We start from the raw sequence: 15878 nt of genomic DNA, 5'->3' as shown, positions 1-15878 counted from the left end.
TTTTCATCCCCCTGCGTGTGAGGCAGCCCCTCACCACACTGCACTGGCTCCCTCGCAGCCCCTTTCCACAGGCCTCATCACCGGACTGTTTCCTCCCTCCCCGTAGACGCAGACTGGGTGGCAGGAGGCTTGCCCAGGGGTGAGTGCTCTGTGCAGGAGTGGCTTGTGCTTTCCTACAGCCCAGCTGAGGTGGTTCAGCAAGGGGCTCATGCAGACTGTGGTCCTCACCCCTGGAAAGAGAGTGGGCCCCTCCAGGGAAGCTGGCTCCACTTGGAAGATCTCTGCCCCAGGATGAGACTATTCTCGCTCCCTCCCCTGGGCCTGCGAGTACATTAGGAGAGCAAGTGTTAGCTCAATCCATTAAGCCTCTGGCTTCCAGATCATGCCTCTGGGGGTCTTAAATGCTGTCTTGGTCATTTCTCTCTCTCCTGGGGCAGCAGCCCGATCACTCAGAGGCGAGTAAGAAAGGCCACTCACACACAGCCCCGCAGCCTCGCTCCTGTGCCGCATCACCCAGCCCCTCCTAAGGCCCTAATAGAAGGCATCACGACCGTTTGCTGTTAGAGGTGATGGATGGGCTAACGGAAGAGAATGATTTCGGGGGGGGGGGGGGAGCGGGGGCGGGACACACAGCTGCACATGCCTGAATCCCACACCCCGTTTTCCAGCACACGTCCAAAGTAATAAAAACGAAGAAGGAAAAATGAAGAAGTGACAGGAGCAAGATTATTTCCCCAGCGTGGGGGTGCACACTTCTCCTCTCGCCCAGGTCTTTGTCTGATTGGGATCTGCAGATGTGTTATTATGCAGAAGCCTCTTAGGGAGCGTCTCTGTTGTTCCGTCTCGGGCTGCTCTGTCGGAGCGGGCAGGAGCACGCCGTCATCCTAATCAGCTCCTCTGCTTATTCACCGCACCAGACTGATGGCTGGCTCTCAGCCAGGCTCTGCTGGGAATTTAGCTGGAAGTGAGGCAGAGCCCCCGCCTCAGTGAAGCACCGGTCTAGTGGGGGAGAGAGGACAGGAGATGATGATCCGACGTCAGGGCTGCGATGGAGAAGCCCTGGCGGTGGTCACAGTCCCCACAGGGTCTGTGTCCTACCCCTCCCCTGGCCCTGAGCTCTGCCCACACTGACCTCCTTGCTCACGCTCATCCAAGGGACCAGACAAGCTCCCTGCTCAGAGCCCCTGCGCTGGTTGTCCCTCTGCCACTCGCTCCCAGGTGTCCCCACATGAATTGCCATCAGGTCTTTATTAAAATCTCTCTGTCTCTGTGAGGCCTTCTGACAGCCACCCCACATATTTTACTTACTTTTTGTTTTGTTTCCCTCAATAAAAAGTGGGCCCACAGGAACGGAGCTTTTCATCTCTTTCGACCATTACTTTATGCCTATTGCCTCACTTAGTGGCTCTCAGACCTGAGCTGCACCAGCATTACCCAGAGGCCTTGTTCAAATAGACCACTGGGCCTGTCCTCAGTTTCCTAATAGGAGGTCTGGGTTGAGCCCCAGAATTGCATTTCTAACAAGTTCCTGTGTGATGCTGATGCTGCTGGTCAGGGTGCACACCCCGAGAACCGCTTGTCTGGAGCAGTGCCTGCCCCACAGCAGGCGCCCACTGCATGTGTGTTAAGCGAGTCAGAGTGAATAAAGGGTGTGGCTGGGAGAGAAGGAGAGCATGGGAAGGTAGCCTAGAATGTAAGACCAAGGAGTTTGACACAGCTGCCACCTTGGGGGCTGTTGGGGACATTAGAACAACACGCACTTCCATGGGAGCTGGGCTTCAGGGAAAGGTATGAAGTGGCCCAGCCACAATGGACCCCATGCCACCGATTCACACCTAACCCTGCCCTGTGTTTGTCTCTCCAGAGTATGCAGAGAACATCGGGGACGGCCGGAGCCCGGAGTTCCGGGAGAGCGAGCAGAAGCGCATCCTGGGCTTGCTGGACAACTTCTAGAGCCCCAGCCTGTGTGTCATGGACGCTCCCTGGACCTTCCTCCCAGTTTTTACATGGCTCAGTGTACTTTCAGACAAATTAAAACTAATTTTTTTTATTCCTGGGCTGGTATTCTTTGTAGCAAAGCAGTCCCTCTAACGTTCACCTGCAGTTTGACCGTGGCTGTCGTGGACACACTGAGGAAGGTTGGTGGTTGGCCTCACTCTGCCAGTGGGGAAACCCAGGCTCAGAGTGACCACTGTGGGTGGCTATGCTGGAGGTGCCATCTCTGGTGAGGCTGTAACTCAGGAGGGGCAGGCATGTACTAGTGACTTCCCTGGGGTTTTGCCCTGATAGACAGCCTGGGCATGTCACATGAGGCCTGGGGCTCATGCAGAAGCACCTGGAGAAGCTTCGTGGCAGGTAAGTCCCGCCATAGCGCAGCCTTTGAGCCCTGACCACACATAGGCATCACTCTGGGAGGGCGGGGCACTAAAAAATGCATCAGTGTCAGGCCCCACCCCGAATGATGAAATCAGAATCTCAGGGCAGCCGGGGGGCTGGAGTTGTTTTCAGCTCCCAGGCAGTTCGTACATCAGGATGAGAGCCACGCTGCAGACGGGTCATTCACCAGCTGCAGCAGCTCGGAGAAGTAGCGCTGCCTTCCTGGATCTCACTTCTTTTATCTGCGGAGAGGGCAGCAGTACCCGCTTGCTGCTTATGAGGGTGAGATCCATAGTCTACGCGTGCCGCTCACTGATAAGCACGCAGTAGGTGCATTATAAATGGTGATTCCTTTGCCCTTCCCTTTCACACCTGTGGCTTCAGAAAAACTGCAGTTTCACCGGTTTTACGTGGGTTGTGAGGCAGTTGGTCTTCACACAAGCCCACAGTCCTTCAGCATGTTTTTAACCCTGAAGAGGCGAGAGAACAACCGATTCAGAAAAGGTGCATTTCGTTAAAATTGTATACTTGGCCCAGGGTCAGCAAGTGGGCTGTAAGGGACGCCACACACCGTGCTGTGCCCTTGGCTGATTCCGCACCTCCCGGCAGCCATGTGAGAGGACTCTGAATAAGCTGGTGCCTGTGTCATGCCCAGCATGGGGCGGGTGATAGAAGTGAGGCAGGCCCTGCCCTCCTGGCGCTGTGAGCCTGGCTGGAAGCTGGACAGTGCTCCTGCCAGAGCCCTGGGGTAAGTGCTCCGGCAGAGAGGTAGGTGGAGGGAGTGTTACGGGGCCATTACACAATCAGAACTGCTGTGCAATCACATTTTGGATTTAGTTATTATTATTTTTAAATATATTTTATTGACTTCAGAGAGAGAGAAACATCAGTGATGAGTCATTGATCGGCTGCCTCCTGCACGGTCACCACTGGGAACTGAGCCTGCAACCCAGGCATGTGCCCTGACCGGGAATCGAACCTCCGTCTCCTGGATCTTAGGTTGATGCTCAACCGCTGAGCTCCGCCACTGAGCCAGGCCAGCTGGGCAGATTTAGTTTTTTTATTTCACTCTCCTGTAACTGTAATAGCCACTGTGTATTGAGCACGAGAAGCTATGTGCTACTCGCTTTCTATCCACTCACCTGCATAACAGCCCTGCTGGCAGTATTACCCCACTTCACTGGAGCTGAGACTGAGGTCTCAGAGGGTAAGGAACTTGTGCGAGACCCTCCCCTCCAGCAAGCTGCCTCTGTCCAGAGGATGTCCGCGGATCGCTGGCTGCCACACACTTCAGGCTGTTCCACTGTGGATAGGCAGCTTAGTGAGTTCACGAGGAATAAAGCTTGTCTAGATGTCACCGATAGAATCGTAGACTTTTTGAACTAAGATTGGTACTTTAAAAATCATCAGTCCTTGAGCTTTATTTTCTTTTTAAATTTTGTTTTTAACCAGGTAATGCTTCTACATGGTATGAAAGTTCAAAATTTAACAAGAAGGTGTATACAGTGAGGAGTCTCCCCTCGAGCCTCCCACCCCCTAGGCATCCCTGTCCCTGAAGCAACTGCTGTCACCTGATACCCGTCCAGAGTTCTGCCCAGCGGCCCTCCAGCTCTCCCCCAAAGCACTGGAAGCCAGCCTGGAGGAGAGGCTGGGCAGGGCCCCTGGCCACTCATCTGCAGTCTCTCCGTTTCACCCTACTTCATATATCGGGCTGCCTCCTAAGGTCTTGTTTGACCAAAACGTCCATCTGCTAAAAGCAAGTCTGAACTCACACCTCGCTTTACAAATAACTAAATTGTCCCCTTTCCCACTGGTTTTGTCGCGGGAGGGTTTGGGGGGAACCTGAGGTATAATCCCTTTGGGTTCAGAAGGGGTTTCAGTTCCAGGGGTTGGGGGACCAAGGAGACAGGATGAGAAGTCTTAAACCTCTGCTTTCTGACATAACCCACCACACAAGGTGAAGAGGAGCTTTTGAGAACGAGGTAAAGATCCCTGGGCTCTGGGGTGTGGCCCCACCTCCTGCCACTACTGAGGCACTGTCCGCCCAGTCAAGGCCGCCCTGCCTTGTGGTTCTGAACCTGACTCTGTGTCGGCCACTCCTGGGGTTCCCAAGCTCCCCGCTTCACACAGCCCCTCAAGTCCCTCCTCGTGTCACAGCTGAGTGGTGCAGACGTTGCATCCCTGCAGGGCAGCAGTCCTGCTCTTACCCAGAACTCCTCACGAGGGAGATGGGGGTTGCCTTTTCCTCTCCCCTGCAGCTTGCTGCTCTGTTTGTGGCACCCCTGAATTCAGTGGCAAGAGGGGCATGTCTGGTTTAGGGAGATTTGCGTGCAGGCTGCATCCTTTATCTGGGGGGAAGCATTGTTAGGGAAGCTCGGGGCATCCCCAGACACCCCCACAGTAGCACGGTGCCCAGGTGCCCCTTCTGCCATGACCCGGAGCATCGATTTAGTGTCAGCAGGGAGACGAGGTTCGCTGCCCTGAAGGCAAACACTCCTGATTAGATTTGCGTACCCATCACTGGAGGTAAAAGCGGAGCCGAGTTTTTCAACCTGTCTTGCTCCTTGGTACACGTGGAAAGAGTTGGTGTCACAGCCGTGGGCCTTCGCTACCTGTGCCGAGGAAATGGCGAGCTTTCCCGTCACCTTCCTCTAGGTTACGCAGCACGTGCCCGTGGCATAAACTTCGGAAGGTACGTGAGGTGTACAGTGTGGAAACCTCCGCCAGCTGTCTCCTGGCCACCCAGGGCCCATGCAGTCGTCTGCGACGTCCTTTCAGACAGTCTACGTGCTGCCAAACGAGTAAAGGCGTATTTAACACATGGTGGCGTCTCCTGTTCTCTGCGCCCCAAACACACGGTCCCCCGCTCCTTTCATAGCTGGCTCTGCCGAGCTGTGCCCTAATTTAGTTAATCGTGCTGATGGACATTTAGGTTGTCTCCGATCTCTGCCTATCACTGTGGTGCTGTGACATCCTCGTGTAGACCGTCATTTCACACGCGTGAGTTTAGATCCCGAGCAGAATTGCTGAGTCACTGGCCCTCGTCCGGCCCCATGTCCCCCCAGCAGTGCTGGCCGCCTTCCTCCAGCCTCTCCGAGCTGGGAGCAGTGTTTCCTGTTTGTCCCCTTAATCTGCATTTTTCAGAGTGAAGTCATTTAGCCTCTCAGAGGGGGCGTCTTAAGTGAGCGCCGTATCAGCTAATACGGGCCCTTCCTATGAGCCGAGTACTCTACCAGCTTGAGGGGACATGAGGGAGCTCGTTCCAGAGCCCCTCCTGACCTCAGCCGCCTCCTAACTGGTAGGGAAGGGGCTCATGAGGCTGGAGAGGGCTGCAGGGCTGGGGACCCCCCGGGGGGACAGACGCTGGAGCAGCTTTCAGCAGAGCCTTGCAGGAAGCCCAGGGACCAGCCCCTCGCAGGCCTCCTGACTGAAACCCACAGTGGCTCGGGGCGGGGCCCGGGGCTCCTGCTGAGGATGGACAGTCAGTGGTGGCCGTGACCCTGGCTACTGTCCTGTGGGGAAGAGGTAGTCCAGGAAACCCCTGGAGGGTGAGGCCTGCCCTCTGCAGCGAGGAGGAGGTGCGCCCTCAAGCTTACTTGCAGCGAGGACCTTGCCTGCCGCCACCCACCCTGCCCGTTCTCACCCAGCACCTCCCGCTCTGCACCCTCATCTCATGTTAGCTGCACTGCCACCTCCCAGGAAATGCTGGCCCAGCACCCACTCTGCGCCGGGCCCCATGCTAGGAACTGGGCCCAGGTACCCGACTGAAGTGCAGTGTGGACTCCCCACTGCAGCCAAATGAGGCACCACGGGAGAGGTGAGCAAAAGCTGTGGGACACAGGAGGCCCCTACCTGGCTGGAGCAGTCGGAGAGGCAGGACCCTGCACCCTAACTATCTTTTTTTTTTAATACTCACCCAAGGATGTTTTTCATTGGTTCCAGAGAGAGGAAGGGAGAGAGAAACACCAATGCGAGAGGGAAACCTATCGGCTGCCTCCTGTACACGCCCCGACTGGGGATCAAGCCCACAACCTGGGCATGTGCCCTGACTGGGAATCGAACTCGTGGCCCTCCCAGTGCATGGGACGGCGCTCTAACCACTGAGCAATGTTAAAAAATGAGGTGGAAAGTCACTCGAGGCAGAGGGGCTGCACAGCCAGAGGGTGGGCCATGAGAAACCTGGGGCCTTTGAGGACCTGGGGGCCTGGTCAGTTACTTCACTGGATGCTGCTACTACTCTGAGGCCATCAAGGCATGGTTGGAATGAGCTCCTGGTTGTGGCGGAACCTGGAAGAATGAGATGCATGTTGATTTGGGGGGTCCTATTTGTCCAGTCACAGAGCTTGCTCTAGGACAAGTTGTCTCTGCTTCCCCTGGGCACTTTCAGTCCCCAAATGGTGGGGAAACAGGTTTACTCTATGGTGATGAAGCTGTGATTCTGACCCTAAGTCAAGATCTGGCCTTACAAGGCCATCCAGGAAGTGCCCGGGCCCCAGATAGACTAGTAGCTGAGCGAGGACCGAGGCCACCACCTCTACGGCCGCAGGAAAGTGGATGGGAGACCACGGTCTGGCCATAGTTGAAGCCTCCAGCCTGGCTCCAGCTCCCGGGCCTCAGTGAACCAGCCCATCCAGGAAACATCCAGGAGCAGAAGGGAGGGTCCCAGAGCCCCCAGCCAGCCTCTGTGGGACATGACATGTCCTTCAGCCTCTCAGGCCCTGTTCTTCAATCAGGGACCAAATGAGAGGGTCTCTGAAGAGCCAGCCTGGGGAATCCCACACAGACCAGTACCTGTGACCAGCTCATGGTACCTCGGTAATCATTCATCCTCCCCATCATTTATTAAAAGCCCACCATAAGCTGTGTGAGGAACAAAACAGACATTGTCTCTGCCATCAAGGAGCTCACATCCTCTTGGGACAAACTAAAAGACACTAAACATGTAAACATGCACAGACTGATTACTGAGTGTTAAAAAGGGGCAAACAACGTGCAAAGCAACGGAGAATAGGTAACAGCTGGAGGCTGGGTGGTCTGGGAAGTTCTCTGATGAGGTGCCTTTGAGCTGAGCTCTGAATGATGTCAAGCAGGGCAGCCCAGGAGCTGGAGGAGAGGGTTCTAAGCAGAGGCACAGGTGCAAAGGACCTGCGGCAGAGAGAGCACCGTCATTCTGCAGCAAAAAGCCAAAAGAAGCCACTGTGGCTGGACCCAAGAGCGAGGCAGGGGTAGGTGGGGATAAAGCCAGGGAGGTGGGCAGGGGCACTGAGGAGTTTTGAGCATGGAAGGAATGCGATCTGATTTTGAAAAGATCCCCTTGCCTGTTTGATGGAGGGCAACACTGTGGAGGGCAGTATGGAAGCAGGAGACCCAAGAAGGGGCTGGTGCACTCATCCAGGGAGGAGATTCTGGTGCTTTGGACCAGGAGCAGGTAGCAGGTTGCAGACAAGGGGACTCAAGATGTGCTGAGGCAGAGCCAATCTGTCCCGGTGCAGGGAGGGACCCCTGGCCCCAGTTCCCCCAGCACTGAGGGCTGGGAGCAACATCACCGGCCCAGGAGGAGTCGGGTGGGGCCTGCAGAGAGCTGCTCAGTATATAAATATCTTTAATGAATAAATAGAAGTGCTTTTAGGGCTGGCGGAGTCGTATCATTTCCACCTGCCGTAAAATTTCATTAGAAGCAGGCGCTGCAGGGGGAGAGGAATGACTGCAATAAATCTGCCCACCCACCCTCAGGCCCTGCCTCCACTCCAGCAGACTCAGCACCACTCCCTGGGGATCCAGGCCCAGCCCCTTCTCCCCAGGCCTTCCTGGGGCCCGAGGGAGTCTGATCCTTCCTGCCCCAGCCCCACAACTTGAACAGGCAAGGGGCAGCGTGGGCAGGGAGGTGTGGCTGGCCACTGACCACCAGGCCCTCACTCTCCTTAGCTGGGAAGTGGGCACTTTCCTGCCCCACTTTCACCCCCTCCCCACGAATGCAGATCGGATGGGTTTCTGAGGAAGCAGTAATCAACACTGTGTGTTCCTGGAGCAACACAGCTGGGAGAAAGCATGCCTTGGACTTGCTCAGTTTTACAAATGTGAAAACAGAGGCGCCAGGAAAGTAGGTGATTTTCCTAAGATCACACAGCTTCAGCAGATCCAGCCTGCAATGTTGGTGACATTATTTAACACCAACTAAATGCCTGGCTCTGTCCTAAGCACTTGACATGCACCTTCTCACTGAATCCTCCCCTTGTTCCTGGGACTATGAGGCTGTTTCCACCCCATTGTGCAGACGGGATCCCTGAGGCCCAGAGAGAGCTAGGATCCTGGTCAGTCACCCCATCAGCTGGTGACAGAGCCAGGTCTCCAGCCTGTCACAGCAGCCTTCTTCTGGCTTTTCAAGTGGAGTAAGGATGGGATTGTTTTCTTGACCCTATAAATCATCAGCGTGAGTCCTTAGAAGGATGGGATGGAAAATTCGCTGAGTGCCTACTATGTGTGAGGGAGTCTCTAAACTAACGGCCACTGTCCCCAGCACCTTGCTGCATCCCTGTAGCATCTTCCAAGGTTGCCATGCTCACCTCCACTTTACAAATAAGAACAGGAAGCATCATGAGATCAAGGAATATGCCCAAGGACACTCCAGCGCTGCAGACAACTGGGGTCCTCAGGCTCCTCCCTTGGCCTCACTGCCACCCTCCCTCAGCCAGTGGGTGTCAGGACTGGAAAACAAGCTGGCCAAGTGGACAGGCCCCGAGGCAGCCTGCCTGAGCCCAGGGTTATCAGTTAAGCTCATTAAGTGGGCCACTGGCCTGAACCAGCAGCCTTCCCTCCCACCTCACTCCAGCTCTCTAGGGAGCAAGGCCCGAGGACAGACTCTTGCTTTTAGCAGCTACGTGTGGAAGTCTCTCTGTAATTGGGGAAGATTAAAACTTACATGAGCCAAGCTCCATGAGGCTGGCCCCGTGGGCCCACATGGGCAGTGAGCACGGGACCTGGACACTGGAGATGGGCTGCCTGGGTTCAAATCCGACCCTGCTACTCCCTAGCTGTGGGACGCTGGGCGAGTCCCACAGGGACTCAGTTTTCTCATCCATAAAACTGGGAGATAGTGCTGTACTATACTGATCGCTGTCTAGATCTGCAGTGGGCTGATGCATAGAAACTGCTTGACCAGCTCAAAGTCCTGATCAAGGATCGTCTTTCTCCACTAGACTGTGAGCTGGTTCGTCTTTACTTCTGCCGTCGGAATGAATGAACACGCCCATGAGCATCATTCCGTCCATCGGCAAACACCCAGGCCATGTTCTTTAGGAACAGAGTGCGCAGTGTGCCTGCACTCAGGGCTCTTTCAGGGCGGGGAGTTGAACCAGCGCCGCGGGTGCCTGAGCAACTGCCCAGCTGCTGCTTGCGGCCTCCACGGATGCTCCCTCCCCCACGCCTGTGTCTAAGCCGTTCCTCCTCTCTGACCCCCACTTCCCATTTCCTCCCCGGCTGATTCTCCTCATTGCCTGAGACTTGCTCAGGGCCAGACACGCCTCCTCTGGGAAGCTGGAGCGCAAGTCCCACCCTTGGGGTGCCCAGCCTCTTGGGGGAAACAGAGGCAGACACAACCCCCACCAGTGGGAGCATGACAAGCACAGAGAACCCCACACACTCTGCCCTCAGCCCTCAGGCCCCCAGATCCACTTCCACCCCAGGCCCCATGTGAGCCTTCCCGGGAGCCTGCTTCTCCCCAGCTGCCCTGGGAGCTGCCTGGGGGTGGGGAGGAAAGGGGAGCTGCATTTCATCATTTCTTTATTGCTGCACCCAGTACAGGGCATGCCACCCAGCAGGTGCTCCCTGCAACATTTCTTGAGCAAATATTTTCTGAGCACTTACTACACACCAGGCCCTGTGCCGGGCTGTGGGGATAGAGCACCAAACAAAGCAGGCAGGCTCCTTGCCCTGCTCCTTCCAAGCAGGGGAGAGAGAAGTAAACAAGCAGGAGATGAACCAGCAAGGCTTTGAGACGGTGCTAGGAGCTGTAAAGAAAAAAAAAAAAGAGCGCGACTGGTAGAAAGGGCGGCTACTCTGGTCTGGAAGGCCAGGGAAGGCCTTTCTGAGGAGCTCATGTTGGAGCTGAGCAGGGTTGCTGAGCAGAGCAGCTGCCAGGGGAAGTTGGAAATAGTATTCTTGGCAGAGGAAACAGCAAGTGCAAAGGCCCTGGTGCAGGAGTGTGATTCACATATTCGGGGAACAACCAGAGGTGCCATATGAATGAGGGAGAGCGTGGGAGGGGGTGGGGTGGGAAGGGACCAGACCACAGGAAGGCTTGTTAGCCACAGTGAGGAGCTTGGATTTTCTTCCATAGGCAATGGAAAGGCATTAGAGGGTTTTAAGCAGAAGAGGGAAATGATCATGGGGAGTCTGTGTGGAATGTAACAACTGAGTCACGGAGGGAGGGAGGGAGGGAGGGAGGGAGGGAGGGAGGGAGGGAGGGAGGGAGGGAGGGAGGGAGGGAGGAAGAATGAATGACAGAAAAGAGGCAGAGGCTGAGACTCTGGCTGCCTGCATGGAGGAAATGCCACCACGGATGGGGCAGGATCTGGGCCCCTCCTGTCCTTTGACCCTTCTGGTCCACTGTCAGGTGTGACCGGCACCCAGCCTGGGCTCACAGCTGCCAGAGTAGTGGACACAACAGCAACTCGAGTCAGGGTGGGAAACAGAGGTCTGGGGACACTGAACTGAGTTACGTCTTGGAGGGTCCCTGATGCTTTCAGGAGGAGGCAGTTGTGGCCCAGAAATGAAAGAGCAAGTGAAACTTGACCAGGTAAGAAGAGGGGTTTTCAGGAGAGGCAGTGAGCAGGCAAGGACAGGGAGGTAGGAAAGAGCTCTGAGCTGGGGTCCTCACAGACCTAAATCCAGTTCCTTGTCACCACAACCTTACGAAGGGCAAGCTCCCACCCCCATTTTATAGATGAGAAAACTAAGGTTAAAAAGGGGGAAGAGGCTGGTGCTGGTGGGTATCCCAGTGGTTAGAGCATTGGCCCTTGCACCAAAGGGTCCCCCCTGGTTCAATACCAGGTCAAGGTAGACATACCTGAGTTGCAGGTTCGATCCCCAGCCCCAGTAAGGGTGAGTGCGAGAGGCAGCCAATCAATGTGTCTCTCACATCGATGTTTCCCTCCCTCCCTCCCTCCCTCCCTCCCTCCCTCCCTCCCTCCCTCCCTCCCTCCCTCCCTCCCTTCCACTCTAAAAATCAATGGAAGAAATATCCTCAGGTTAAAATTAACAAAACAAAACAACACACACACACACACACACACACAAAGAAATTAATCATTCTTTTTAAAAACAGGGAAGAGGCTGGATGGTCACACAGCTATTTGGGGCAAGAGCTGAGACTTGAACTCAAAGCCCAAGAGTGGCCAGTAAAATATATCCCAACATTCTGGTGAGTCCTGGGGAGTCCACATGGCAGGCAAGAGGGGAAAGGGGGGAGGAAGTTGTCAAAAGATACAAAAATACATGTGGGCATGGCAGAGTAGCTCATTCTTCCTGCATCATGGAGGGCATCATGGAGGAGGTGGCATTTAAATTCAGCCTTGAAGGGAGATGATGGGTAGAGAATGGGGGGCGGCGCAGAGAGAGGAGGCATGTTGGTGGTCATGTTGGGTTAGTAGAGGGAGCGGGGCAGGTAAGAGGGAGAGGAGGGAGTGAAAGGGCGACGGGGGGTGGGCAGGAGTCAGACTGGGAATGTTGGGATGCCAAGGCCAAGCATATGAACTCTGTTCAGAAGGCCCAGAGGGGCCCTAGAAGGGTTCTGACCGAGAGAGGCAGGTTGCATGAACGAGTCTGAACGGCTCTCTCGTGTGTGCAAGATGGATGGAAGGGGCGGGTCAGGAGGCGGGGGAGCAGGAGAGGGCCTGCTGCTGTGCAGGCAAGTCTCGGCCATGGCTTCAAGCAGGGCTTGACCTTGAGGTTGGAAAGGAGAAGACATCTGAGAGCTATGATGGAGTTGGAGTGGGTGGACTTGGCCCAGGAGGAGGGGGCTGAATGCAGAGGTTGGATCCCCTGGAGGGTCCATTACCTTGGTCACCTTCTCGAACCAGACTAATTAATCAATGTATCAATTCATTTATCCATCTCTCTGACCATCCATCTACCAACCAACCCACTCAGTCTCCCTCCCCAGCAGACATCAGTCCCCTCTTTGTGCCAGTTCTCTCTGTTTTGGGGGGGAAGCAGCGTATGAAAATGCCTGGACGGGTCCCTCTCTCCCTAGAGCACTTCATGGTCTAATGGGGTTATTGCGACAAGACACCATCACAGCCCAATGTGCCCGGCACATGTAATAAGGGGGACAAAGTTGGGAGGCAGGAGGTGGGGGAAGGTGAGGGGGAGCTCAGCCAGCTCTCCATCGGGATGGTGGGTCGGCAATGTCATCATCCCAGACAAAGGACAGTCCATTATCAGTGTTATTAATTATCATTAATCTAATTAAATGGCAATTACAATTAAGAACACATTGATAAAAGCGCCACCTTGGATTTAAATGTCTTCTCTGGCATCCTCAGGAGTGATTTTCCATGAGCCCATCCCACCCCTCGCCGTGGCACTGTGCACGTAGTAGGTGCACGGCCAACCCTTGTGTTTCAGAGTCAGAACTGGGGTCACAAAGTCCAGCTGGACTCATTTGGAAAACGGGCAGCCCTGGCCAGGTAGCTCAGCCGGTTAGAACATCCTCCCACTAGGCCAAGGTTGCAGGTTCGATCCCAGTCAGGGCACATACAGGAATCAACCTATGACTGCATCGATAAGTGGAGCAACAAATCTATGTTTCTCTTCTCTCTCAAATCAATTTTTAAAAAGTGTTTTTAAAAATGGTCAAATTAAGGCTCAGGAGGGGTCGGGCCCTGACATCACCCTCAAGTCTGTGCTGGAGGCAAATTCGAGCCAAGATGCCCAGTTCCCAGCCGCCTCCCAGCTTACCCCGTCCCGAACAGCCTGTTCTGTTTTTTTCTAGGAAAAACAGCTGTCAGAGGCAACCATCCTGTTACCATTAAACAAAGCACATTCTATCGGAACAGAATCGGAGACACCCCTGGACACCTAATTACACAGTCTGGAACGAGAAACGCAGGCAGGGAAATAGAAATATGAACCAACGGTGAGGCAGACAGCAGACACCCAGCCTCCCCTTCGCTGGAAGCTGTCAGGTCCCCGGAGGCCTCAGGACAGGACACCTCTCCCGGTCCTTGAAAAGGATCCCTACTCCGGGAAGGGGCTCACCAGCTGTGCTGAGCCCTGTGAGCCTCCCACCCCCCCACTCGCTGCCACCAGCGAGGGCTCTGAGACAAGTCAGTGTCTGGGTAGGAGCAGTGAGCTGTCTCAACCTCCTCCAACCCCGTGGCACACAGATGTCATTTCAGGTCTCCAGCTGGACTGGAGCCCGCGCTGGCCAGGCCCCCACACCGAGGGTTGTCCCCGGAGGTTTTGTCCCATTAGTAGTGTTAGGTGCGGAGGGCGGGGGCAGCAAAGAGATTCTGCTATTAGATATTGGGCAGGGTTGTGAGCAGGTGAGGGCAGGGCCCCTGTCTGATTCCATTTCCGTGTCCCCTACCTGGACAGGCACCGGGGCAGGCACTAATGAGTGGCTGAGCTCACAGTTCGTCCCGCCGTGCTCACCGAGCACCTCCGTGCGTCCGTGCGGGGCTCCGGGGAGACAGGCGGGAGCACAGCGAAGGTCCTGCTCTCAAGGCTCAGGAGTGGGGGACACAGAGGCTAAGGCAGCTGCCTTAACCAGCCAGGAGGGAACCGAAAGCTGGCACCTCAGACGGGAAAAGTGAGGTGAACAAGGTGACGGGACAAAGCTCGAGTCAGAGTGCGTATTGAGGAGAGGGTCTACTTGAGGTAGGATGGTTCTAGAAGGCCTCTCTGAGGAGATGTTTGAGCTGAGGCCTGAATGGTGAACAGGGGCGGCCAAGGGAGGAGCTGGAGGAATGTTCCAGGCAGAGGGAACAGTGCAAACTGAGGGAAGCAATGGGTGGGTGCCTGAGCCGGTGAGTAGGCCCGAGAAACGTGCCGAAGAGGCTCTGCTGGGAGAAGACGGGCCTGGAGCCAGGGCCAAGCAGGTGTCCCCTGGCTCTCCACTGCAGGGTCTGTGTCCCCCATGGCTCACAGGCCCCTCTGAGAGTCCCAGGAACCCTCCCTGGGCCTCCTGCCTCTTCCTCCACCCTCCCCTCCCCACAGCTCCTCCAGGCCACCCGCACAGCCGGCCTCCCCTAAGGTGACCTGCTATTGTTTATTGTTAGTATTATTGCTGTGCCATCAATAACCGTTACCCCTGCTCTTCACCTTCACCGCTGGTTTGGTCCCTCAACCTAGGGCAAGGGGCCTTGGGAAAAAAGTCACTGGGCCTTCTGAGCCTCAGGGTCTCCATCCCTGAATGGGGAACTCCAGACCTGCCCATGACTTGAGGTTCTGCCTCTTTGAGGATCTGACTCCAGCCTTCATGCCGTGTGACCTGGAACAAGTTGCTGGTCTCCTTGAGGCCCGCTTTCCACCCCTAACACCCAGACAGTGACAGTAGCCGGGCTCCCTCCATCGTGGTGCTTCCCAGGCATTGGCTCATTGATGTCACACACAGCCTTGCAAGGTAGGGTCATCACCTCACCACCCCCTTTCCCGATGTGAAACCTGGGCCTAGGACAGTCCACGTTCCTTGGCCAAGGCCGCACGGCCAGTCATCGGTGCCGCGGGATTGGAACGCAGGCCCCGGCTGGGATTAGCTAGTAGTGATGTTTCAACACAAACGTCCCAAGTCTGCGCTTGTATCATGGTTACATAAGAATATGTCTGTGTTTTAGAAAATGCACACTAAACTGTTTGGTCGTGATGGCGCATCATGTACTGTGCTTGCAACTTTTCTATAAGTTTTAAAAATTTAAAACATCCAAAATACAGAAACAAAAACCAAACAAACAAGGGCTGAGCTCAGAGTCCAGACTGGCACGGCTGGGCCGGCTGCTGACGGGGACGCTGGTTATACCGCCGGGTGCAAGGTGGGCGAGGCTATTTTACCCCTCACTTTGCAAAGGGAAAGCAAAAGTCGTCCAGTCATTTTCTGAGGCTGTGCAGCCAGGAGGCGGCAGGGTGTCTGCCCACCCAGCGAGCTGGGAAGACCAGAGGAAGGGAGCCTGCAAGGGGCTGGGGTGGGCAGGGCGGGCGGCTTGTGGCTGGGCCGCCTGGCAGGAAAGCCCTCGGGGGAAGGGGTGCTGGATGCCAGGCCCCTGGGGGCCAGGGCGCTGACTGGGCCAAGTGGTCTCCCTGGCCCTGACCTTCAGAGCCCTCAGCCCTCACTGTGGGGAGGGGAGCCCAGGGTTCCCACTCAGGTCAAGGATGTGTGATCCTCACCATCCCGGGGCCGGTCCCCATATCCGGACCTCGAGTTGCTGCGTGTTTTCTTGTCTCTGATTGTAAACAGATTTGACTAAAGAGGTAAATTAGAAGTTAATTAGAGAGAACATGATTGATGA

At 55.6% G+C, this 15878-nt stretch overlaps 1 protein-coding gene across 1 annotated transcript in view; it reads left to right on the top strand.

Moving 5' to 3' along the window:
- The window catches only part of CTNNBL1 (catenin beta like 1), a 133747-nt gene extending 131697 nt beyond the window's left edge, over positions 1 to 2050 (top strand). Inside the window, exon 16 of the mRNA XM_087818737.1 lies at positions 1865 to 2050. Within this exon, the coding sequence (XP_087674863.1) occupies positions 1865 to 1953 (89 nt within the window). The 3' untranslated portion in view covers positions 1954 to 2050. The remainder of the gene's footprint in view (positions 1 to 1864) is intronic.
- Positions 2051 to 15878: the final 13828 nt, after the last annotated feature.

The sequence above is a fragment of the Miniopterus natalensis genome, chromosome 7 (assembly GCF_054644295.1).
Source record: "Miniopterus natalensis isolate mMinNat1 chromosome 7, mMinNat1.hap1, whole genome shotgun sequence".
Classification (NCBI taxonomy): domain Eukaryota; kingdom Metazoa; phylum Chordata; class Mammalia; order Chiroptera; family Miniopteridae; genus Miniopterus; species Miniopterus natalensis.
The sequence above is the reverse complement of the archived record's forward strand: the minus strand, read 5'-3'. Positions and strand labels throughout refer to the sequence as shown.